At 39.3% G+C, this 27,859-nt stretch overlaps 1 protein-coding gene across 2 annotated transcripts in view; it reads right to left on the reverse strand.

Annotated features, from left to right (window-relative positions):
- Nucleotides 1–1,409: 1,409 nt before the first annotated feature.
- Nucleotides 1,410–27,859, reverse strand: part of slc12a9 (solute carrier family 12 member 9) — a 95,865-nt gene continuing 69,415 nt past the window's right edge. For both annotated transcript variants that reach the window (XM_028798274.2, XM_028798273.2), the window contains 4 exons: nt 8,211–8,403; nt 5,689–5,863; nt 4,995–5,141; nt 1,410–4,698 (listed from right to left, as the gene is read on the reverse strand). In XM_028798274.2, coding sequence (XP_028654107.1) covers nt 3,815–4,698; nt 4,995–5,141; nt 5,689–5,863; nt 8,211–8,403 — 1,399 coding nt within the window. In that variant the 3' untranslated portion in view covers nt 1,410–3,814. The remainder of the gene's footprint in view (nt 4,699–4,994; nt 5,142–5,688; nt 5,864–8,210; nt 8,404–27,859) is intronic.

Here is a 27,859-nt window from a genome sequence, read left to right on the forward strand (position 1 = left end):
CCGTGACCCTGTGTTCGGATTCAGCGGGCTGGAAAATGGATGGATGTTGTATATAACTATAAGCTGAAGTCCAACATAAAAATTGTGGGTTTTTTTTTTCTGAAATCATTGCATACAAATTTGTAACGCACACTTTTAAGTTAACTTTAATAATTTTGGTGTAGCTTTTTAATTTTTAAAGGAGACTTTAAGCAGAACAATAATCTATTACAGGTGTCTGTTCAGTTTAAACCACTATTAAATAGTACTGGGTCTCCACATTCTAACAAAAATAAAATGTGGAAAGGTTTAATATGCATTTATGACACAAATCTTCACTAAATGATGGATACAGACATTAGTAATATGATTCACTCATTCTAGGGAATCCACAAATAAACCTTGGATGCAAACAGCAAAGGTGAAACATTTCTTAGTACTGCAGGTCAATAAATGTAGAGGTGATGTATATGTAAGTTAGTTAATATTTACTGCTTTCAAAAGTTTCACACCTCAAGTTGTGAATACAAATCCAAATAATTTTGTACTCTGGAAACAAACTAAACATTAATCAGTGTCACTACACTTACTGTAAAACTTATTTTAAAGGTAAATATTTAAATTGTAAAGCAATGTTTTGCAGATAAAAAGTGTACAGTCAAAACAAAAATAATACATTCAATCAATAACTAAACAAATACATTTATCAGGTAAATCTAAGTCAAAAAGAAAAAAAATCAGTTCAACTTACCTAATAGTGGTCTTTTGTACTGGCAGAATTAAAAGAAAGGAAGGCAACTGTTCCCACCTCTCTACCCATAGCTCTCTAATAAGAAATAAATTTGATTAAAATCTAGAAAAAAAAAAGAAAAAAAAAGGGCAAACAAAAAGCAAAACAAAGCTTAAATGTACTTTTATTGATACTCTCATGGCATTTGTCACATTACAGAAGGAAACTGAAAGAGGATACAAATTCCTCTCACTAATTTAATTTAGTATCAGGACAAAATGTAATATGGGTAAGTTTTCCTCTTGATCTTAAATATTTTTGGATAAGAGCGGACACAAATTGAGATATATTAAGGCATCACAGCAAATGAACCATAAGTTACTCAAGCATATTTTGCAATTTTATTGATGGTATTAGATATCAATGGCACTGTTTCAACCAAGACAGCTTATTCATCGTTTTGTGCTACAAAATGTTGACTTTTATAACAAAAATGGTAGATTCATTTCAAATGTTTGCTTATTCTACTCATACTCTGCAAACTAGTTTGTAAATTTTGCCATTTGTTTGAGCAAGCACTAGAGTAAACTACAACCTCAAAGTTGCAAACTTTTCAGTGAACAGTATTTAAAGATATGCATGCAGACAAAATACATAAAAAAAAGCATTCTTGGTATCATGTCAGATATGAAAATACAGTAATCTACTGGTCTTTGCAAAGTAACCTGTTAATTAAAAGAAATATTAACTTGATTATTTAGTAACAAAACCCTCCCATTTTGAACACTTCATGACAAAAATAATTAATAATGTGGAAATGTGCCTCTGTGCTTAGGAGTAACTGAAAAATGTATAGCTGCCTTTCATTTGTTGCTTATGTTGCAAAGCTACTTGGCTATGCATTACCAAAGTGTAGTGTACCACTTTTTCATACTATTTTTAGAGTGTGTCTGTAGCAGGGAGAATACACCTGAACAAAACCTCATTAAGAAAATGTTATTGATTCACACTGCACACATACAAGAAGACAGACTGTTACTACTAAACATCAGATGAGAAGATGCCTTTACTCAAAAGCACCATATTGGGATTTAGATTCAAAATCCATGAAAGACTGAGATTATTTTGAACACACATAATGCAGAGTAATGTTTTTGACAACTTAAACATGATAATGAAATAGGTTTTATATAAAAGTAACTGAAAGAAGTTATGTTTGGAATACAATTAGGAAAATAATGGGATATATGTAAAAACATGTAAATCTATAAGCATAGTAACCAGTAGCTGAAACAAGGTGAAATATGTCAAGATGTTGTGTATACAGTGAACACACCCAACTATATATACTGCTTTTGAGGTATGTGTTCAGCCACATCAAATACGCTGGGGTAGCACAATTGTTAAGTAGGAGGAATATCTAATGTAGTCACTGTTTAAAATGTGTGTTGCTTTGTATTTGTTCCCACCAATAAAATGAACTACATAATCTGTACAGGTGTGTACAAGTTAGACATAGCTGTTTCATAAACTACTTCAACCATGAGTGGTATGTGAATACCAGGAAAGTGGGGGCCAAGCTCATGAACCTTAAAACAGCGTAGACCACACCTGGCCCAGGAACATCTAACACAGTAATTTTAAAAACGATCTCATAATACATCTGTACCAAAGGGCTGCCATTTTAAGCATGTACCATATATATCAAAAGTCCTATTCATTAGTTTTTAAGGTAGAATGTTACATTTTAGGCACTTTCAAATAAGCAGTATTTTTTAAATGATTTTTCTAAATATTCAGTCATCTTTTATCCAGAAGGATGAGAACTAAATTAAATTAAAATAAATATGACCACAATACTACTCATGAAAAGAAAGCATTATACCTTTCAAAGATCTAAAATGCTGTTGGTGTTAATTCATCCTATATAAGAAAATGAATGTAAAAGGGTTATAAAGCGCATTATTACTGTTTGAACAAAGGTCTTTGGTTAACTGAATGATGTAGACAAAATTGACAGAAGAGAAGCTCTTGACAAATGTTACACATCCTTTACAAAAATCTGTACAACTGTCTGTCACTATTTGACGGACTGAGCTACATGTCTCTTACATGCAGGTAGAGAACTTTCAAGTTTAGTCATAGGTACAAACTTTTAGGAGATTTGTTCTGGGAAGAAATGTTTAAAAACGGGTTCTTTTGTTATGAAGTAAATTCATGTTGCCTGCATCTCTGTCAAAACTCACATTTTTTCATACAGAAACACCAACATTCAAAAACAAAAAATCCGTCAGCAAGACTAAGTTGTACTGGTTTTAAGTTTCTACAGACAAAATGTATCACTTTACTACTTTTGTCATTTATAGTTCCACCCCACTGAACTGCCTTATTTCAATACAGGGCCATAGTCAGAAGCCATAGTTTATCTTGGCAGCACTGATATTGATGGAAGCTTATCCGGATGAAATCTAAATAATTGCTCAAATTATTTAACAACATTTTTACAGTTGCTTTTTTTACTTCTGTCTTTGCTTCTCCATTTCAACAATCCTACAGTTAAAAACTATATCCAATTAGCTTCATACAGAATTTGAATCTGCTTTCATACGTTATCACTATAAGACTTTTATAAAAGTATCCTTCAGGGCACTGAAGAGCAGCACAAGCCCATGGGGATATATGCTGTGCTCATCAAATTGCCAACTCCTCTCTCACTAAGTAGGAATTCCACATTGCTAGTACTGAAAAAAGTGTCTTTCTTTAGTCACATATTAATCATTTTACACTGCATCACGAGAAGTCACAAATGAGTTTAGACAGAAATAAATACCTTTCAGCCTCTGCAGCTGTAATCCACATTTTGATTCTAAGGGACAGTGTAATGTAAATTTCCTCAGATATTCACATTGGGAACACTTCTCACTAGAGGTGTTGCCTTACTGCTGTCCACAGCAAACTACATGTTATCGAGAGTGGAACCGACACTGGTGGGCTGTTTTACTCGTTCACAAAACAACATTTTTTAAATTCTTTTAAAGCCCAGTAATAGAAACTTTGGTGACTGAAGAGAAAAAAATTAACAAGCACATATACACCACCATAGGGTCAGAGCTCAGTACAAGTTACAGCAGTAAGACCATGAATAAGCAGAGTGGGTCCCAGATCTCTAGTCATGATCTCTAGCTGCTCCAGGTAACGCTCATATTGGGAAGTATCAGCCGGAGGCCGGGGAAGATACAGAAAACGAACAGCGGTATTTAAAGCTTGCTTAAGAACCATTTGGTTGATAGCTACAAGGTATTCATCAGTAATCTTTGAGACATTTGTTAAGCTAGCAGAATTGGGTGCATTGGCAATGGATCTTACACCATCGTCCCCAGCCCCAGGAGTAGGAGCTCTCTGATTTTTGTGCCAGTGTAAAGCTGTGACCTCATCCCAGATCACAATCTTGATAGTAGCTTTGATCCGCAGTTTATTCAGTAGTTCCCTGAGTTTCTCCTCTTTGCGGATCCACCCGTCATCTCCAGACTCAATGCACAAAAAAATCCGCAAACGTGCAGATCTCCAAGAGGACACCATATTCAAGATGCAGGCCATCTGTAACAAAAAGAGACTGCAGACATCCACATAATTGGTGCTGTCTGGGCGAAGAAGGTTCAGTGGCCACACATCAATGGCAATGCGATCAGGTTGCTTTCTGCTACGTGAGAGTAAGTCCTTCTTGTCTAGAGAAAAAAAGTAACGACCCAGACAGACATTCTTCTGCATTTTGATGGCATCAGAAATAATTGCCACATACTCAGCTGCAGACATGTTTTTGCTGCTCTCATTGTCTCGTACAGGAGGGAAATGAGCTTGTAATGATGTCATATCCACACCAAACAAATCATTTTCTTGGCTATTCTGAAAGGCTGGATCTTGCAAGAAATAGTCTTCTGGGGTACAGTTGTCATAAAATCCTAGCATAAGAGTGTTGGGCTTCATTCCACCTAGAAAACATAAGATAACAAAAATAAAGACTTAGAAGTATTGCTCTTACATGCAAAGAACACTGGACCTTAATTGTACAAAAATGACTATAACAGAAGCGTGCTCTGCTGTTAACAGTAAGTTTTGATGAGATGGTTACCAAAGCATAATGGTGCCACATCTGCTGGTAGGTATTGGAAATTTTGCTTCCTTAATGAAGTAAGCAGTATTAAACAAAGTCAACAGAAACCTTAAAACTTGTCTATTAAAGAACAACCTTCACAATTTAATTATGATTAGTTTCACAGACACTTACCAAGCCCAGTAATGCGAAGAAGGTGCTGAGTACCTTGTCGGACAGAAGGTGATAGTGTAAGGTCCACAAAAGCCTTCACATTCAGCTTGTCTACCAAACTGAGCCAAAAATTGTACTGCGGTTGGATGGGGTCTGAGGGGAGTGAATCTGCATATAACAGAAAAGTATAGGTCAACTAAAGTACGGTGAATCTAGACTGAAAACAAAGTACAAGCTTAATAAGATTATGTGAGCAGCACCAAAACAGCAAAAACAACTCCAGTTAGAATTATTTCTGTTCCATTAGAATCCCTCAGACTTAAAAGACTACTACTTTTGCTCAAGTTCTTCACTAACAGAGTAAAATTATTTCAATCATGCACATTAGACAGTGCTGTGCATGTAAAGTGCTTTTATGCATTAAGTTAACTGCCTGTGCATTTTCTACTTTTGAATAGAAAAGCCAGATAAATACTTGTGAGGCTTACTAAAGCATTTATCACATACATGGTTAGTCCCATGAAGAAAAAAGGAACATACTGTTGTAAATCAGATTTGCATCTTACTTACTATTAACATTACTGATAATGTCTGTATCTAAGCCTGAGTTCTAGACAGTCACAGTTTTCTACTTTGTCCACAATTTAAGTAGTTTGCTAAAACTTTCACTTTATCTCTAACTTTTTTTAAACTGTATGTCCACAATACCACTCACCCAGGTCTCCAATCTCTACATGACCCAAAACATACAGACCACCCTTCTTGAGGTCATTGATAAACTTAATGAGATGACAGCTAGTTCTTGCATTGGCCACCATGAGCAGAATCTGAGGCCTCCAGAACTTAACGTGTTCTTTACGAATATCCAAGAGAAGCAAGTACTTTCTCACCTATAAAGTAAAATAGGAAAGGAACGTGGTAACATTCTTGTTTTAGAAGACAATAGATTTTAATAACATTCATCACTGTATAAATCTAAAGAGAGCTAGTACAAGAGATCTAGTCACTTATGAGGTGTTTCGCCAGCAGGAGACCACCATATTTCCAAGTTGTTTGTGAATGTTGCAATGAATCCAAAAGTCAATCAAAAGCAATAGCAGTATGTTTACATACCCTAAAGGGTCCGATTTAAAAAAAAAAATCAAAAGTTTCCATGTTGTCTGCTCTCTTTCTTTAGTTAAATATACAATTTGCACATATATATGTACCAGTAGCTCAGTCCAGTGCATCACAGCTGAGTGAATCTGGTTTTATCAAAGGTGCTACCTACAGTATATCAAGTCATATATAGTGAAAGGCTTATTAACATTAGATAGCTTAGGTTTAGATCATCCCAATGGTGTATAGCTGTCCATGACTGATCATTTATATTAAATATCACAGCTGTGTAAAAAGGCAGTATGTGACAGATCATCTTTATGCACCATTATGCACAAAGGTTCTATTGAAGTGCACAGGAATCATTTTGTTGATGCACAATAAGGCTGTTAGTTTTCTGAGCAGTGCTCTACCAGTTTGAAATTAGAGTACTGGCAACATGCCTGCTTGCTGTTTCACATGGGAAGTTTAATCAAATGTCACTGCATCAAGCAACATTAATTTTCATCGGGGACTGCTCTTCGATCGAATGTACTTGTATCGTGCCACATTGCTCGGAGTTTCACATGAGAATGTCACTAAATCACGCCATGTGAACTTTCATGATAGACTGCTCTTTGAATGTACTTATTACATGACATGCTGTTCAAAGTTTCATGTGAGGACACCCCTCTCAATCAAAAGTACTTGTATTGAGCCACGCCACTTGCAGTTGCTCCCATGACAAGAACCATGGTGCCCCCCAACCAAAATGCAAAGGCTACCTGGGTCTGAGAAAAATATATGTGGGCCAAATGTTTTTATGCACTGGAGAGACAGCCAGTTTGCAGTGCAAAGGCACAGAACAGAGGGAGACCAGTGAATGTCTTGAGAGTGAAGCCCAGGGTGACACAGAAGCGGAGTATCAGACACAGACACAGGGGCCATGTGCTTCTACCAGCACTGCTCCATCAGGTTTTATGATGAGATATTTTCTGATGGTCTGTCATACTGTGTGAATATGTATCTTAGTAATTGTTCTATCTGCAAACATCAGAAAATGTAGAGATGATCTACCGATGCAGCCAGTTTTAAAATTATACACAAAGATTCTGATAGGAGACAGGAGAAGAAGTTTCAAGGTGGTCTGGTGCAGTATTCACCTCTGGCTTGAATACTCAAAAAATTCGGACTCTGCATATTGCTATGCCTGCAGATACTTTAGCCATCCCAAAAGCTCCGAGACTGTATTTGACTCATCACCACGATTTAACAACTGGAAAAAAGCAACTTACAAACCCAACCACTCCCAGCTACTACACTAGAACACTCTCATTTCCAAAAAATGACAAAAGCACAACAAACTGTTTAAAGCTAAACAAAGAAATTATAATTGAAAGTCTAAATTTTAGATGCAACACCACAGAGAATACTAGGATGTCAATGACTTCTATCGCAAAATTATGAATAAAAACCTTCTTTTAAAAATTTGGAGTGTTGTACTCACTACTCTTCTGCCATTAGTACAGTGGATCGAGAGTTAATCAAGAACACATGGACACAGTTGGAAACTTGTTAAGGGTAAATTTTGCACAAACATTAGGAAGTTTTTCTTTACTCAAAGAACGATAGACACTCGGAATAAGCTACCAAGTAGTGTGGTAGACAGTAAGACTTTACGGACTTTCAAAACTCAACGATGTTTTTTTGGAAGAAATAAGTGGATAGGACTGGCGAGCTTTGTTGGGCTGAATGGCCTGTTCTCGTCTAGAGTGTTCTAATGTTCTAATTTGAAATTCCATTATTACATAAGCAGAATAATAGCAATTTATTTTTGGGTAAGTAATTTAAGCGCAATGCCAAAGCAAAAAGCGCAATGCCAAAAACAACTTATGGCATAAACTAATTTAAAGTATAAATTTTATTTCAAAAATGAAAACACGTGGATAAAATATTGCTATATATTGTAGTATATAGTAAAATTATTGTACAAGCTATGGCACATACTAGCATAAATTTTTCTAATGTTATTTAGAGAGAGGAATTTTTCGCATAGCAGTTACTGAAGCTAAATTATTTACCCCTAACAGTTGGATGGCAGAGTAAGTATACTTTCATCCTGACTGCAATGCTTAAGACTGATCTGTGCACAGAACTGACCTGGTGGAAGATGAGAGCTTGACTGATGTATCCCCAGCTGCTGGTAGGTGCTCGGTAGTGTATAAATACCAGGAGAACAAGCATGACCACAATGCTGATAGACGAGTAGACTGCATTGATCAGAAACATCATGACAAAGCAGCTGATGATACCCAGCAGACAAGTATGCCAACTAAAGAGCTGGAAGGTAGGTCTGCAAAGAAGTAAAGTGGTCAGTGGTCTAGTAAATTTGTCTGACATACACATCAAAATCAAAACAAACAAAAGCTGGCTAATGAACATTAGAGAAACAGTAAGAAAGAGAGAAAACACAAATTCATTAAGAGATTGAAAAGTAAAAGTAAATAAAAACAACACATACATGCAATTCATTAAGACAAGCTCCTGCAAAGAAGCACATGTTTAACATATGGAAAAAAACATCTGAAACAATGTTGAAAATAATTATGTTTCCAAATTGTTTTGGGGTTCAGAGTATAAATGTTTTTGGGCTGGGTATTTGAGGGTGAACAGAATTACATATACTAGGTCGCCACATTAATGGTATGTAGGCGTATCTATGCTGTTCTGGTGTGCAAAATCTGCAATTTTGTGTCTATTTTTCCATTATATTTTGCTCAAGCCACACAAGAAGAATTTAAATACAGGACACTTGCATGGGAAGTTTTAACATCAAAGCATCCTGTTTTCCTGAATTGTACTAGTAATTAAAAAACAGTAACATCTGTTGCACCATGGACTAAACTGGTGGAAGGGAAGACATGCAGATGCCTCAAGCAGTATTTATTACTTTATAATCTGCGAACTGTAGGAGATGCCATTGGACTAGAAATTGCCAAACCAGTATCTAGTGTGGGACAGGAAGGGTCTTAAAACATCAAAAACTTTATTGTTTGGGAAACGGACATATTCAAACAGATTAAAGAGTTTGAGCAAATTCATTCAGCATATTGGCAGCCAGCCAAGCAGGTGTATATAACAATTATGTGTTGTGAAACTCCAGTGGAATTTCAAAATAAATATGACACACTAAACAGCGAGAAGGGAGCGACATTAGAAGAGAGCAAGAGTGACAACAGAAATGCAATGTTGAAAGAGGAAACCAAGACGTGTGAACGGTTTCATGTGATCGTCAGCTGAAGCATTTCATGAAAATCAATTGCTGAATTAAAAAGCCGCCCTGGGACATTCATCTTTGACATCTTTAACTTTTCGTAAGCTTTTTGTAAAATGTATATAATATCCAGACTTTGCTATCCACATTTTCAGTTATGCTTTTCTCTACTAGTATTTTTGTTCTTTAATAAATAAAATGGCGTTTAACTTTCTATACTTTGTCTTCATAGCTAGAGTAATTGGAGTAATAAAGTGGATATTAAGAGCTCCTGGAACAGTCAGAACCCCTCCTCGAACCGCCACCTTATCGTGGTGGAGGGGTTTGCGTGTCCCAATGATCCTAGGAGCTCTGTTGTCCGGGCCTTTATGCCCCTGGTAGGGCCACCCAAGGCAAACTGGTCCTAGGTGAGGGATGAGACAAAGTGCGGTTCAACAAAACCTCCATGATGAATACAAAATTTGGACAGCGTTTTCCCTCGCCCGGACGTGGGTCACCGGGGCCCCCCTCTGGAGCCAGGCCTGGAGGTGGGGCTCGATGGCGAGTGCCTGGTGGCCGGGCTTGCACCCATGGGGCTCGGCTGGGCACAGCCCGAAGAGGGCAACGTGGGTCCCCCTTCCCATGGGCTCACCACCTATGGGAGGGGCCAAGGAGGTCGGGTGCAGTGTGAGTTGGGTAGTGGCCGAAGGCGGGGACCTTGGCGGTCCGATCCTCGGCTACAGAAGCTGGCTCTTGGGACGTAGAATGTCACCTCTCTGAAGGGGAAGGAGCCTGGCTAGTGCGCGAGGTCGAGAGGTTCCGGCTAGATATAGTCGGGCTCACCTCGACGCACAGCTTGGACTCTGGAACCAATCTCTTTGAGAGGGGCTGGACTCTGTACCACTCTGGAGTTGCCCCCGGTGAGAGGCGCAGAGCGAGGGTGGGCATACTTATTGCCCTCCGACTTGGAGCCTATACATTGGGGTTTACCCCAGTGGACGAGAGGGTAGCCCTCCCTCCGCCTTCGGGTGGGGGGACGGGTCCTAACTGTTCTTTGTGCGTATGCACCGAACAGCAGTTCGGAGTACCCACCCTTTTTGAAGTCCCTGGAGGGGGTGCTAGAGGGCATACCTTCTGGGGACTACCTTGTACTGCTGGGAGACTTCAATGCTCACGTGGGCAATGACAGTGAGACCTGGAAGGGCGTGATTGGGAGGAATGGCCCCCCCGATCTGAACCCGAGTGGTGTTTTGTTATTGGACTTCTGTGCTCGTCACGGATTGTCCATAATGAACACCATGTTCAAGCATAGGGGTGTTCATATGTGCACTTGGCACCAGGACACCCTAGGCCTCAGTTCAATGATCGACTTTGTGGTCGTGTCGTCGGACTTGCAGCCACATGTCTTGGACACTCGGGTGAAGAGAGGGGTGGAGCTTTCAACTGATCACCACCTGGTGGTGAGTTGGCTCCGATGGTGGGGGAGGATGCCAGTCAGGCCTGGTAGGCCCAAACGTGTTGTGAGGGTCTGCTGGGAACGTCTGGCAGAGCCCCCTGTCAGAAGTAGCTTCAACTCCCACCTCCGGCAGAACTTCGACCATGTCCGATTGAGGTGGGGGACATTAAGTCCGAATGGGCCATGTTCCGTGCCTCTATTGTTGATGCGGCTGACCGGAGCTGTGGCCGTAAGGTAGTCGGTGCCTGTCGTGGCGGCAATCCCCGAACCCGTTGGTGGACACCAGCGGTGAAGGATGCCGTCAAGCTGAAGAAGGAGTCCTACCGGTCTCTTTTGTCCTGTGGGACTCTGGAGGCAGCTGATAGGTACCAGCAGGCCAAGCAGAATGCGGCTTTGGTGGTTGCTGAGGCAAAAACTCGGGCATGGGAGGAGTTTGGGGAGACCATGGAGAACGACTTTCGGACGGCTTCAAGGAGATTCTGGTCCACCGTCTGGCGTCTCAGGAAGGGGAAGCAGTGCAGTGTCAACACTGTGTATGGTGGGGATGGTGCGCTGCTGACCTCGACTTGGGACGTTGTGGGTCGGTGGGGGGAGTACTTCGAAGACCTCCTCAATCCCAATAACATGCCTTCCAATGAGGAAGCAGAGCCTGGGGACTCGGAGGTGGGCTCCCCCATCTCTGGGACTGAGGTCACCGAGGTGGTCAAAAAACTCCTTGGTGGCAGGGCCCCGGGGGTGGATGAGATACGCCCGGAGTTCCTCAAGGCTCTGGATGTTGTAGGGCTGTCTTGGTTGACACGTCTCTGCAACATCGCATGGACATCAGGGACAGTGCCTCTGGATTGGCAGACCGGGGTGGTGGTCCCCCTCTTTAAGAAGGGGGACCAGAGGGTGTGTTCCAACTACAGAGGGATCACACTCCTCAGCCTCCCTGGAAAAGTCTATTCTGGGGTTCTGGAGAGGAGGGTCCGTCGGACAGTCGAACCTCGGATTCAGGAGGAACAGTGTGGTTTTCGTCCTGGTCGCGGAACAGTGGACCAGCTCTACACCCTTAGCAGGGTCCTGGAGGGTGCATGGGAGTTCACCCAATCAGTCTACATATGTTTTGTGGACTTGGAAAAGGCTTTCGACCGTGTCCCTCGGGGAATCCTGTGGGGGGTGCTCCGAGAGTATGGGGTACCGGGCCCCCTGATAAGAGCTGTTCGGTCCCTGTACGATTGGTGTCAGAGCTTGGTCCACATTGCCAGCAGTAAGTCGAACCCGTTTCCAGTGAGAGTTGGACTCCGCCAGGGCTGCCCTTTGTCACCGATTCTGTTCATAACTTTTATGGACAGAATTTCTAGGCGCAGCCAGGGTGTTGAGGGGGTCCGGGTTGGTGGACTCAGGATTGGGTCACTGCTTTTTGCAGATGACGTTGTCCCTGTTTGCTTCATCAGGCCGTGATCTTCAGCTCTCTCTGGATCGGTTCGCAGCTGAGTGTGAAGCGGCTGGGATGGAATCAGCACCTCCAAATCCGAGACCATGGTCCTCAGCCGGAAAGGGTGGAGTGCCCTCTCAGGGTTGGGAGCGAGATCCTGCCCCAAGTGGAGGAGTTCAAGTGTTTCGGGGGTCTTGTTCACGAGTGAGGGAAGAATGGAGCATGAGATCGACAGGCGGATCGGTGCGGCGTCCGCAGTGATGCGGGCTCTGCATCGGTCTGTCGTGGTGAAAAAGGAGCTGAGCCATAAGGCAAAGCTCTCAATTTACCAGTCGATCTATGTTCCTACCCTCACCTATGGTCATGAGCTATGGGTAGTGACCGAAAGAACGAGATCGCGAACACAAGCGGCTGAAATGAGTTTTCTCCGCAGGGTGTCTGGGCTCTCCCTTAAAGATAGGGTGAAAAGCTCAATCATCCGGGAGGGGCTCAGAGTAGAGCCGCTGCTCCTCCGCATCGAGAGGAGTCAGATGAGGTGGCTCGGGCATCTGATCAGGATGCCTCCTGGACGCCTCCCTGGTGAGGTACTCCGGGCACGTCCAATCGGGAGGAGGCCCCGGGGAAGACCCAGGACACACTGGAGGGACTATGTCTCCCGGCTGGCCTGGGAATGCCTTGGGATTCCCCCGGAAGAGCTAGAAGTGGCCGGGGAGAGGGAAGTCTGGGCATCTCTGCTCAAGCTGCTGCCCCCGCGACCCGACCTCGGATAAGCGGAAGAGGATGGATGGATGGATGGAGCAGTCAAAAGTATGCCATATGCTCCAACCTGCAAGATTTATTAAGGCTGAGGATGAGGGCTCCATCCAATAGTAGGGAACAAAGAAAAAAAAAAAGTAATGCATTTATGATTGATAAATGGCATATAACCAAGGATGTTGAGTCTTTGTATGTTTGAATATATATTGAGACCAAAGTAATATTTAGGTCTGTGATGTATTTAAAACATTGTATGTTCTTCATGCCGATAATAAGTAAGTCACTTGAAGTACTTGGGAAAGTGGACTGTGAATGTGTTATTCATATAATACTTTTGTGATTAGGTTCTGCATGTATGCGTATATCTACGTATGTGTGAGTTATTGTTAAGGTGTGACAGTAGACCAGCCCGGTAATTAACCCGATGAGTACGTGTATCCCAGAAGAAAATAGGGAGAGGGTAAGTAAAGGGAAATATAATAATACATATGCCATTAAGTATAGTCACATTAGATTAGGGAAAAGAACATATTTTCCTTCATTGTCAGAATGACAATCTTAAGTTAGCATTTGGTACTAATAAACATTATAAAGACGTCAAAAATATTTTATTTTAGTCACTTTTCATATCAAGTAAAAAATCCTGATAGCATGTGTATTAGTCAGTGAAGACACAAGAAGAAGTATGACATATTAAATAAAGTTAACACAAAGTCCATCAATACACTTTCTAAGCCATTTATTTAAATTCAGAGTGACTGAAAGCTATTGCCAATCTTGGCTGTATAAAGTGCAAAGCAGGAACTAACCAAATGCAGTGCACACTTATTTGCACTGCATCAATTAAGATTCCACAAATAACCTAATGCTCTCAAGGACACACTCACACAATCACCCACTCATTCACATCACACACAAAATAAGGCAGTTGAAACATGTCAAATTCCAGTCAATACAAAAAAAAAAGAAAAACATCAAACTTAAGTTGCACTGAATACATTCTGGTGTGAATCCTATGTCAAATTAGATGACTTTTTCAGTGATGTGGCCTTCATTTACATAATCTTAGCCAGTCAGTGGCAATTGGCGGCATGCACCTGTGAAGCCGATTGTCAACTGTGACATGTCTAATGACTCAGACCGGTTTGATTTTCTCGTTAGTTGCAGGGACAGGCCATGTACGCAGGAGAGATGACAACCAATGAACCAATCAATATTATCTGGAAGTACAATGCATAGAATGTGGTGACATGTGTTTTGAACCTCAAAAGCAGAAGAGAAGCTTGCCTGTCTTATGCCTTGTATTTTACATACCAAAACAGAATGGAAAAAAGAATTAAAGGGCAGAGATTGCTGCTGAACTCACTGCAGTTGTTAACCCTTTGTAAAGCGCTGCTCTGTCAGGCAATACACCATTGGCTCCTAGAAAAAGATCGGCACTCAGTCGGTAAAATGTGATACAGGCTGCAATTTTCAGTTACGTCATTGGACATGGTGCAGTGACGAGATCAGCAACTGTGATTGACAAATCTGACATGCCCTGGAACAAAATGTCATGCAATATGACATCAGCTTTTACAATACAAATGAGCAAGCTCAATCACTGACACTCATATTTTTTCTGTTGAAAAATCCATAGTGGTTGTACCCAACTACAGAAATTTCACTGATAAGCCAGAAAGTAAAAAAAAAAAAATGTAAGCAAAAATGTCTGTGCCAAAATGTTTTAACAGGAAACTTGACACACTGAATTTCCCATTGGGATTAATACAGTATCTATCTATCTATCTATCTATCTATCTATCTATCTATCTATCTATCTATCTATCTATCTATCTATCTATCTATCTATCTATCTCAATGAAGAATGGACCAAATCACATGTCTTTATAATGTCTTCATTCCAAAGAGTTGAGATGACCAGTCTGATCTGAAATGAAACACCCACTATCACAAAAGAATACAGTTTAAGGTGCCACTATCTTCTCAAGCATGGAACTTACGGATTTGAATGTGGAGCTTTTGAGCTGTTTGTGTCCCTTGCTTTTAAAGGGACATGCTCCTACTCCCTCTCCTTCTAGGTGTTGAATTTATAATTGAAGTGGCAAACATAGAGTGATTAATGATCTCATTGTGAATTATAAGGCCAAGACTCTGGAATCATAGTGGCAAATGTAGAGACAATTATTTTATTTCATATGAATTCTCTCTCACGTCTTGCATGCCTTGTAAACATATATTCGGTGCTTACCCCTTTCACACTTTCTGCTCATGCCTGAATTTAATGATATACATGATTTAATATAACTGACAAAAATGTATTGGAGGATGGCTTGGGGCCTTGATGTGGCCCACAGGCTGCTACTTTATGATCCCCATGAAAGAGCAATCATGAATCAGGGGCACCTTTTCTAATATTGTATATAGTTACATCATGACTGTATCATACATCAAAGGTGGACAAACCTTGGCCTGTGGGGTGTATCTGGCTCATATCACAGGTGTAGGCAGCCCATAGACTACTCATAGAAATACCCAATATTCCAGCTGTTGTGAGGTGGTCTTGACAAGATGATGCTAGAGTTGGCTGATGTAAGGGTAGTAAGTTGTCATGCAGTGTCATCCAAAAATAATGAAGTAAATCAAAGCTTTTACCATTAAAATAGTGAAAGTCTTTAGCAAGGCATACAGATGGTAATTGTGCATGCTTGCTTCAACATTGTCTTCCATGCACAATTTTAAAAATAAAAAATTGCAACTGGTGATTTTATCAGCAGCACCCCCACAGAGGGAACTTCAGGTGTGGTTCCAGATCTGTGCACAAGAGAAACCATTTACAACTGTGAAAGATTGAGAAAGATTTTCTGGTAGCTGATTAAGCAAAGCGGACAATTCCTCCTGCAAATCAGACTATGTCTTACAAGGAGTAAAGACGCACATAGTAGCAGTGGTACTCAATTGCTTTCCAGCAATGTGTGTGTCAGAAGAGGATAGTTATGGCTTTCAGGTGAACTCATTTCAGTTTTAATTTATGATCTCCATTCTTCAAACTTTACAACAAGTCAATAACAATGACTAGGCAAAACTCAGTCATTTTCTCAGTTTTGAAAAACAGTGCTTAATCAGAAGTGTGCATTTTGCCATACATGATGCTCAGGCTGCCATTTTTCAAGGGGAATTTGAAACTTGCTTTCAGAATTATAGGCACAGCGAGACAGATTTTGCAATTTTTATCTCTTTTTGCTGTTAATATGGATAATGTTCCAAAAGTGTTATAACTGGATAGTGAACTTAAAAGTAAGCTTAAAAATGTTTCTTGCCTTGATGGCACAGATTGTAACTGACTCAAGACTGGTTTCCAAATTTATTTCTTAAAACACTCAAAGCCTTTAACAGCATAAGCATGAACAAGTCACATAATATGCCACCCCTCAAATTAATGAAAAATCAACCCTGCTTTTCCTGCTGCCACTGTGACTATCACCAGGAAAAACGGTCTAAGATGATGATGTTGATGATGATGATGAGTGAAACAATTGGGTGTACTTGTGAAATGGTTTAGGAAAGGATTATCTGTGACTGGCACAAAAAATGAAAGTCTTCAGTACTAGGGATGTCCCAATAAGAGAATATTTGGATTTGTTACCAATACCAGTGACATTTCACGGTACTCAATACCCATTCAATATCACAGCAAAAATAGAAATCCCAATCAACAGCTTTTTATTATTCAAGAGAACAATATTGTGCTTTATTTTGTAATAAATTGAATATAAAATGCATAAATATTAATAGTAGTAGCAGCTTTAAAATACTGGTGTACCCATCAAATATCATTTAACTAAATTAGTACTAGCATTCATAAATATCAAAATACAATGCAGGGCTTGAATTTTAATGTGTGATTAACATAGGGATTCCTCCAGTGTAACAACAAGTCGGTGCAGCTTATAATCACAGACGAATTTCAGCATAGGGTTTATAAAGAATAATGCCATCATGGACTACCTGATTTTTCTAACCATGGGCACAGTCTAGATTTATTCTTTGACTTTTTCGATCCAGTAACTGAATAATACTGCTGAAGAAAATACTAAAAATAAATATTCAAACATTATTATAACTGTACTGTTGAATTAATGAATTCCAAGATAATTCAGGATATTGTTATTGAAAAAAACTGTTTAAAGCCTGGTTTGTCAGAAAACCACTCTGATAGGATTGCAAAATTTGCTACTGAAAGATTTATATTTGCATCATTAGGTGGTTTGAAAAAAGAAAAAAAAAAACTTACTAAAGTATCACAGTTAACATAAAAATTAAACTGTAATTAGAAATTGTAATTTAAAATGTCAAATTCCTAGAGTTCCTTTTTTTAACGATTTTATTCAACTTGCCCTCTCTTTTTTCTGGGTCAAATTTTGCAATCAATTTTTTTTACCTGACGATTTCCTTCAAACTTTGCATGCAAGCTGACCTCTGGTGACAATGTAATATTTCATCAGTTTTGACCCAGGATCTGTACGTTAATTATATCAAATTTAAATTTCTCATTTCCTTTTATTATGCTTTTAGCAAATTCATATATATATAAAAAATTAGAAGTGTTAGTCAAGTGGTTAGCATGATGGACTTTCGATCAAAAGGTCGAAGGCTGAAGACTAATGAAGACAGATTGATAAAAGAAAAAAAATCAGTTTGATAAATTGATATTGAAGTTTTGTCAAAATTACTTCAGTATGATGGTTAAGCAGCATTGGTCAAGTGGTTAGCGTGTTAGACATTCAATCAAATGTTTGAAGGTTTGAGACCAATGTAATAAACTCATTTTTTTTTATTTTATATTTATATACAAATTTGGCAAAATACTCTATTCAGTGATTTGGCGATATTTGCTTGGTGGATAAAGTGTTGGCCTTTTCTAAAAAAGATTGAAAGTTCAATTCTCCAAAAGATACAGTATATGCACACTTCCAGTACATCAAACGTGTAAGGTTTAATCGTGGTTATGATTTTCTGAAATAAGAAATGAACGTGAATGAATGTTCTGTTTTACTTTAAGATCATAGGTTCGATTTCACTCTGTCATTAATGTTATTTCTGTCAAATCACCTTCCCACCCAAGTCAAGGTTTTTGTAACGTGTTGAGGACTCTGTGGCAATAGGGTGGCTAAAAAATACATAAAGATTTTTAAGAGACGGAGTGAATTTTATTCAAAAATGCCTAAAAAGTAAAAAAAACATTTTTTTCTTGTAGATTTTGTTGGTCATATTTGACTAAAAATAAAATCGTGGGGTGACTATAAACTAATTAATTTAATTCAATTAAAATGCATAGATTCCTTAAATGTTCCATAAAAAAAGCTTACAATTTGAAAATTTAACCATTACCATACATACTTAGATCAACTTTTACATAATTTGTCATTTTCTTTTCATAGTTCAGCTGGTTAGAAATTTCACTTTAAATGAACAGTGTATGTAGATGGCATCACATTCACAAAGGTATATTTCAAATATATGAGGTATGTGTACATTCACTACATTTTTAGGGGTTATACTAATGAACATTTGATTGGCTTCAAAAACCACACTAATTACACAAAATTTGCTTTTGCAAATTCATATTCAGCAATGAAGCTGTTTTGCCCATCCTTCTAACTGGTATGTCTCTGTGATGCTTTGTGTTTTGAAGCACAAATATATAAAATAAATATATTATATATATATATATATATATATATATATATATATATATATATATATACAGTATATTGTGGCAGGTGGCCAGGGATCATGCCCAATCGGGATGCCCCTGCCGTATATGTTCCGGGGGAGCAGGCATGGGAAACCCAATACCTCCCCCTGGAAGCTAGATGGCAGCCTCCCTTGGTTGGAGCGGTGCCTCGGTTTCCCCCAGGGCTCCATGGGAATTGGAGTTGGGTACAGCCCTGTTGGGTCCCGCAGGCACTGCTAGAGGGTGTTGAAGCTGGGACTCCTGAGCCCGCATGGGCAGCGTATTCGTCACACCCGGAAGAGCAGCTGGAATTCGCCGATCAACCACCTGCAGCACTTCTGGGTGGACTATAAAAGGGCCCAGCAAGCACCACTCAACAGCCAGAGTCGGGAGGAGGAGGACTAAACTTGGAGGAGGAAGAAGAGGAGGAGGAGAAGGAGGAGGAGGAAGAGTGGTGGTGCAAAGGAGAAGAGTGCTTGGGTGTTTATTTGCACTGGGGACTGTGTTGTGCCTGTGGGGATTATGGGGAAGACGTATTTTACGTTTGCCTCCGTGTCCAGTCTGTGTCGTAATTTTGCTGATTTGAATACATGTAACTGCTCAATACTGATTACTTGCAACACCAAATTGGTTGGATAAGCTAGTTAAGCCTTGAACTTCATAGACAGGTGTGTCCAATCATGAGAAAAGGTATTTAAGATGGTCAATTGCAAGTTGTGCTTCCCTTTGACTCTCCTCTGAAGAGTGACAGCATGGGATCCTCAAAGCAACACTCAAAAGATCTGAAAACAAAGATTGTTCAGTATCATGGTTTAGGGGAAGGCTACAAAAAGCTATCTCAGAGGTTTAAACTGTCAGTTTCAACTATAAGGAATGTAATCAGGAAATGGAAGGCCACAGGCACAGTTGCTGTTAAACCCAGGTCTGGCAGGCCAAGAAAAATACATGAGCGGCATATGCGCAGGATTGTAAGAATGGTTACTGACAACCCATAATGAATTATTATTATTATTATTATTATCTGTACATTGTTCTACAATTCAGCGCAATTTGCACAAAGAACATCTGTATAGCAGGGTGATGAGAAAGAAGCCCTTTCTGCACTCACGTCACAAACAGAGTCGCTTGTTGTATGCAAATGCTCATTTAGACAAGCCAGATTTATTTTGGAACAAAGTGCTTTGGACCGATGAGACAAAAATTTAGTTATTTGGTCATAACAAAAAGCGCTTTGCATGGCGGAAGAAGAACACTGCATTCCAAGAAAAACACCTGCTACCTACTGTCAAATTTGGTGGAGGTTCCATCATGCTGTGGGGCTGTGTGGCTAGTTCAGGGACTGGGGCCCTTGTTAAAGTCGAGGGTCGGATGAATTCAAACCAATATCATCAAATTCTTCATGATAGAGTTCAAGCATCAGTCACAAAGTTGAAGTTATGCAGGGGTTGGATATTCCAACAAGACAATGACCCAAAACACAGTTCGAAATCTACAAAGGCATTCATGCAGAAGGAGAAGTACAATGTTCTGGAATGGCCGCCACAGTCCCGACTTGAATATCATCGAAAATATATGCGATGATTTGAAGCAGGCTGTCCATGCTCGGCAGCCATCAAATTTAACTGAACTGGAGAGATTTTGTATGGAAGAATGGTCAAAAAATACCTCCATCCATAATCCAGACACTCATCAAAGGCTACAGGAGGCATCCAGAGGATGTTAAATTTGCAAAAGGAGGCTCAACTAAGTATTGATTTAATATCTCTGTTGGGGTGCCCAAATTTATGCACCTAATTTTGTTATGATGCATATTGCATATTTTCTGTTAATCCAATAAACTTAATGTCACTGCTGAAATACTACTGTTTCCATAAGGCATATCATATATTAAAAGGAAGTTGCTACTTTGAAAGCTCAGCCAATGATAAACAAAAATCCAAAGAATTAAGAGGGATTCCCCAACTTTTTCATATGACTGTATATTATCTTTATATAATCTTCATTTGGATCTTGATCTTTGTTTGTCCGCGAATTCACTGCCTTGTGTGGTGTTCCTGCTGTGTTCAGTAGAGGGCAGTAGTGATGGAGGATCGTTGGATGAGGTTGGAGTGTGGTGATTAAAGAGGATTGAACTAAAGGAGACTACGTGCTGTTTGTACTGGCTGAATACACAACACCTTGGTTGTTACATTTGTTTAAAAACACTATCGATACCACTCTTTGTGTTTAGATCTGGCGTCGACACCACTCTTTGTGTTTAGATCTGGCGTCGACACCAACTTCGTTGTCGAGACTGTGGTTTTTTGTGTTTCTATCGACCGTCGTTGGCAGCACTTCGGCCAAATCGAATGTTCACCCACTTCTTGGAGTCGGCAGTCAGAGTATATAAGTCAGACACACTTCTGTGATTTTCCATCAGTTGACGTTTGGAGTTCAAGAAAGAAGCATTGGTTCTTCCTTACTCTTTGGAATGCCATAAAGCAACCTGCGAGATTGGAGAAAGGTTGAGAAGAGATCATGAGAGGAAATGACAGCATCATGAAAACGAGACGGACTGTGAACAGAGAGAAGCAGAAATGCTCCTCCACCACCACATAATTACTATTCGGACAGTGATTCTGAGTAGGTCGTTCCTATCGAATCAATATCCAAGGGTTTTGTTTTGTAATTTTGTTTCCCTTATAAAAAATCATACTGCTGTGCGACGAAGGGCCCAGTTCACGATTGGCAGCCGTGTTTAAACAGGGAGCCCTTTACAGACAACTTTAACACGCACAACGTAGTTGGGCGCACATGGCTAGTATATATATATATATATATATACACACACACACACAGTGGAACCTCGGTTTGCGAGTAACTTGGGTTACGAGTGTTTTGCAAGACGAGCAAAAATTTTTAATAAATTTTGACTTGATAAACGAGCGAGGTCTTGCAGTACGAGTAGTATGTATACGCTTTGTCTGCTGAGCGTCATGTGATCACAACTGAGCTGATGGTTCCTCTCTCTCTCTCGCTGCGGGATTGTGGGCAATCGTCTCCTATTCTCCATCTGAGTCGGCGTGCCTCACTCATATAGTCAACATCCGTACGAGCATATACTGTTTACTGCAGCATTAGCATTGTGACTGTGTGTGCGCGTGCGTGTGTGTGTGTGTATGTGCTATGACGTGCGAGTCCCCGTCTTGCACCCTAAAACACGAAGCTGAGTCTCAGTACTTTAGCAACACCAGCTTTATTCAGCTTGAAACAGCAACAGCGTGGTTATTTATTGTATCGGGATCTGCCACTCTCCTATACACAGACACAGCAGTCAGGCAGGGCCCTGAGCATTTATAATGTTCCTTGTATCACCCATCCATGGCAGGCGCTTATAGCATGTCCGCGATCTTTTCGGATTCGTTTTTACAGCGAACTAATACAGCGCTGGGAGACTGCGATTGCTTTGGGATGCTCTTCCGCGTGTCGTCCCGTTGGGTGCAATCCCACAAGAGTTTAGAAACTCACTCACACCAGCCATGATTCTTTTCAAAGGTAAAGTGCAGGTTAATTTGTTTTATGTATTTTTACTTTATATTTTGTATTAATCATTTTTAGATGAATAGTTTTGGGTTGTGGAACAAATTATCTGAGTTTCCATTATTTCTTATTGGGAAATTCACTTTGATATACGAGTGCTTTGGACTACGAGCACGTTTCTGGAACGAATTATGCTCGCAAACCAAGGTTCCACTGTGTGTGTGTGTGTGTGTGTGTGTGTGTGTGTGTGTGTGTGTGTATGTGTGTGTATGTGTATATATATATATATATATATATATATATATATATACACACACACACACACACACACACACACATTATATATAATATATATATATAATATTATATATATATATATATATATATATATATATATATATATATATATATATATAATATTATATATATATAATATTATATATATATATATATATATATATATATATATATATATATATATATATATATATATATATATATAAATTTGGCATAACAAGTGGAGTAGCTAATTTCATCACCAGACACAAGCCAAAGAGCTATTTCGTCTGAACTTTGCTTTGGGTTTTACTTGCTACAACTTGCTGTTAGCGCTGCAGTTTCATCTCACATCCCACTGTCCTACATTAACAACAGTGGACGCATGCCAGGTTTCCCCCATGGCATTGACCTGCATAAACCGGTTTAAAAATGGATAGTGTTGAATAGACTGGCATTATTCATTTTGCAGGCTGGAACCCAAGTCCTGGCTTAACAAGCTTCTGCCAGACACTGTTATTACGAGGTAAAATGTCTGTTTGCCTGATGGAGCCCCTTGCCTGAATGTAACTTTGTACCTTATCTGATAAGATAATCGATACCAGACCTTGTAACATCAGCAGAGAAGTCTCCTGGAGGTACAACTGGGGCACCCAAGTTCTGAACAAAGGCTGATAAAACAAGAACTGAAAACCTTGAGGGATAGAACTTTGTACCAATTATCAGTCAAAAAGATGGATTTCTGTGCAACCAATAAACCAATTCCTTTGTTAAATAAACATCACACACACCTTAACTAACTGCACTTCTCACAGAAGCTACAACTCAGTCTGGTCATCTCTGGTTGCTCATAGCCAGAAACCATATATGGGTGTCCGCAACATAGTAGTCCCTTTACTCCAGAGGGGTAGCTATGCTGGACTGGAAGGGTGGAGTATTTGTTGTACTGGAGCATGGACGAGGCTGCCATTAGTCCAACCTTGCTCAGGAACAGCAAGTGCACAAGCAAGAAAGACTTATGTAAACCAAGTGCTTGCCTTGCTAACAAAAGAGGCTGACTGATCAGCAGCAAACCTAGTAGACATAACTTTGTTAATTACTAAGGACATTTATTTGTGTGTAAATTCCTCAAAAAGAAACAGCAGTACTACCCACAACCAGAAGGTGAGACTAAAGGTGAAGGAGATAAGCTCCTGAACAAAGCGATCTGAAAGCTTTTATTGTGTCTAGAGAAAGCCAACCAGAAAAGCATCAGTCACCTTGAACCATAAGTATTACTTTGATTCCAAGAACTATTAATTGTAATGTAATAGATAGAACAAACCCAGCTAATGTATTAGGGTACTGGTGACACTGTAAGATAATCTTATGAAAGATAGTTCGTGCTATTATGAGTTTCTCAACCTAAAACAAGTAAGAAAGTACAGAGCAGCATCTCATTTCCACGCATGCTCCTGCACACTTACATACACACGAGAGAGAGAGAGGGAGAGACAGAGAGCTGTGTGTGGGTGTTAGTGGTAACCTAGCGGAGAGGCTGCTGTGAGAGTATGAATAGCACAGTATAAAACACAAGAAGCTTAATAACTAGCAAACGTATCCGTCTTGAAAACATGAATTGAAAGATCAGAATTAATAAGTTATGTACCTTATACCAGTGGTTCCCACCCTGGGGTCCATGGCCCCCTGGGGGTCCGCAGCAAAATGGGAGAAAAAAAAAATCATACGATTTTATTATTTATAAAGTAAATAATAAAGCATTTTTCTAGTTAACCTTGTACTTTAATAATATCATCGTCACTTCATTAGTGCGCTTGCCAATTAATAAATGCATTTTTCAAATGCTACTCAAAGGCTACCGTAGATGTATACACGTTGCATTGTGGTGTTGAAGCAATTCACAGCGAGCTAGATACAGTGCATCGAATACTAAACATATGTAAATAATGGTGGGTTTTTTAAAAAAGAAATGTTCCAAAAAAAGCCCAACTTATAGTTCTGCTTAAAATTCATCAAATGAGTCATATTACAAAGAAAAATCTAAATCTAGAAAGTATAAAGCTTCATACATAGAGTATGGATTTGTGCTGGCTAAGAAAAATGACAGACTTGATTACCCCAAAATGTGCTATTCGTCAGGATATTCTGTCAAATGAACGTCTAAAACCGTTTAAATTGAAAAGACATCTAGAACAAAACAATCCAGCTGATGTTGGGAAACATGTTGACTTTTCCCAAAGGAAAGCAGCACTGCTTGTGAAACAAGCAAGCACTTTCATAGAGTAAGCAAAGGATTTGGAGAGGGCACTGAAGGAACCTTTTTTTGTGTTGTATCGTGTTGCCCATGCAAAGAAAGCTCACACAGTTGGAGAAGATCTGATATTACTGGTCATCAAAGACATAGTTCGGGAATTGTTGGGTGAGAAAGCTGCCCATAAAATTGACATTGTCCCTATGTTAGACAACATTGTGTGTAGACGGATATCTGACATGGCGGAGGATGTAACAGAAAAAAAAACAAAAAAAACAGCCCTTGGTTTGAGTTGCAGTTGGACAAAAGCACAGATGTAGATAACACAGAACAGCTTATTGTCTACGTCTGATTTTATTGGAGATCAAAAGTTTCTTCAGGAGCTTTTATTCCGCAAACAAATTCAGGGGAAGAAAACAGGTCAGGACATTTTAAAAAATTTGGATGTGTTTATGCAGGCAAGTTTAACTGACTGGTCTTATTGTGTGGGCGCCTGTATGGATGGCGCTGCTGCCAAGACAGGCAAGCACAGTGGAGTCGTCACGTTAATAAAGGCCAATACTCCAGATACCTTGGATATACACATGGTATGCTTCGCAGAGAAGTACTTGTCACAAAAAGGTTGGACGATGAATTGCAGCAAGTGTTTCAAGACGTTGTTAAAGTTGTAAATAGTATCAAAGCATGTCCACTTAAACACAGGCTGTTTGCTAAACTGTACAGTGTCATGGGCACCAGTTTTGAAAGCCTTCTGCTGCATTCTGAGGTCCAGTGGCTCATTGGGCAGTTTTACAAGAAGTGTTTAATCTCTGCAAAGAGCTACGTGAATTTCTTTTGACTGAGAACTCCCAGTTTGTTTTGACAACCAGTCATGGGTTCTGAAGCTTTTGTATTTGACCAACATATTTCAACTTTTAAATACCTTGAATCACAACCAGCAGGGCCATGATCACAGCACAGCTAATTTGCAACAGTCTTGCCTATAATATTGTCACATCTGAAGGAATACTTTTGCGACTATTTCCCAGACCTGAATAATCATGATTTAAACTAGACCAGAAATCCATTTGAGTCCAGAACTGAAAAGAATTGTCTTGATTTTAGGTCACAAGAGGACTAATTGAAATTGCCAATGATGAAAGGTTGAAAATGCAATTCTCTGCCATTCCCGTCAGAAATTTGGAATAATATCAGAAATGAATACCCACTGTTGAGTGAAAAAGCCATCCGATGGATGCCTTTTACCATTTGCAACAACATACCTATGTGGCAGGGAGCAAAACAGAGCTCCCTCACTCAACCTACATTTAACATAACATCCCTTGAGGGGCGTCTTATTGATTGTTTTAATCAATTATCAGCATTGCCAAAGGTAAAACTGACAATTAATTAATTGAGCCATCATACACCCCACATTAAATTATTCTGCCATCCCTGGGGTGGACAAGAAAATTTACTCTCTTCCTACAATGGACATCTGCAGATATGTTCAATGTAATCAGAGTATGACTGTGAAGCCTCTGTTCTTTTTTAGGGCTGGTGTAGGATACTGCAATAAAAGTAATCTTGCAAACAATTCATCTCCTCTGACAAATTCTTGACACAACAAGTTAAATGATCAGAACACAAAATCTTATCAATCACATTTCTGAGCTCTATTCTCAGTTATGAGATATGAACAAATCATTTTCAGAACTAACTCTATAATGAGAAAAAGTAGCAATAATGAAAGGCTATGTGTACATATAAATGTGACTATTTTCGCTTTTTTTTTTTTTTTAATTCCCACTATTGCACGCTGAAATTCTCCTGTCTCGAAAACACAAAGCTTTTCCAGACATGACTTCTGCCATTTTTATTTTCAACATGTGTAGTTTATACTTATGTCTTACTGTGCCTTCCAAAGTACTTCCTACTTGCAGTCACACATGAAAACAGAAGCAATGTTCACTCTGTACTACCGATACAATAAAAAAAGCAAGTACTGTTACATTTTAGCAATTCTGGTACTGACTTGGTATCAAAGTATCAGATCTTGTGACATCCCTTTTAAGTTCAAAGAGAGAGTTTTCCTTTTCAAATGGAAGGTGCACTGCAGATCAATACTTTGACCTGAAGGCACAGAGCTAACATGGAGGGTTGCACTTGAAGGCTGACACATATTTAATGTAGCGGCAAAATGATGATTCTATGTATGCACAAACTGAACCATTTAAAATTGAATGTGGAGAAAATAACACTTTTCACTACATGTTGCATTCTGTCTGTTGTGCATCCTTTGAGCAAATTATGGTCACATTTGAGCAGCCTTAATTCTTGTAAGGCCTGGCGCCTTTCTTCTTTTTTTGTTTATTTTGTTTTTGTTTTAAAATAAAACATTTTGCTTTGTATATTCTGATATGTGTATATAATTTTCTATATGAAATTTTAAATACCATGCAACATTAGTGTGTATCATGATTAGCCTTCAAAACAGTTGCCTTTTACCATTTGCAACAACATACCTATGTGGCAGGTATTTACGCATTAAAAGTTCTGAAATCCAAAAACAGAGCATGTCTAAATGTGGAAATTGATTTGAGATTGTCCCTAAGCCAACTACAACCCAGAGTGGGCAAATTGTGCAAAAATATCCAAGCCCAAAAGTCTCACTAGGCCTATGGTGAGCTTAATTTATTTATTATGAGAGCTTAATTTATTTATTATGAGCAATCTATTTTTCCATAGTAAAAGCGCCTTGTTTAATCTAGTTTTGTTACATGCACTTAACAGGAAGAAGGTCTGTATAGCAGTTTGTTATAGAGATGTGGATATGTAATCTTTTGGATGTTGATAGATAAGGGGTCCGCAGCCTAAGGTAAGTCTCTTAAGGGGGCCTTGGAATGAAAAGATTGGGAATCCCTGCCTTATTCTATAAGAGAAGATCTACCTAAGCCAAGAGATAGAAAAAGTTACATAACTTTTGAATTCTATAGGAGAGATAAAAGCAAAATAACCTTTTGTAGTTTTAAGGGAACACTTAAATCACACATAAAGATCTACATATACAAAATACTCAAGGAGAAAATCTTTACTGAGTAATACTGTGTAATTCATTGAGAACAAAATGATGTAAGAACAGCCAATGGAAACCAAACTCTACAA

Source organism: Erpetoichthys calabaricus, chromosome 3 (assembly GCF_900747795.2).
Source record: "Erpetoichthys calabaricus chromosome 3, fErpCal1.3, whole genome shotgun sequence".
Lineage (NCBI taxonomy): Eukaryota > Metazoa > Chordata > Cladistia > Polypteriformes > Polypteridae > Erpetoichthys > Erpetoichthys calabaricus.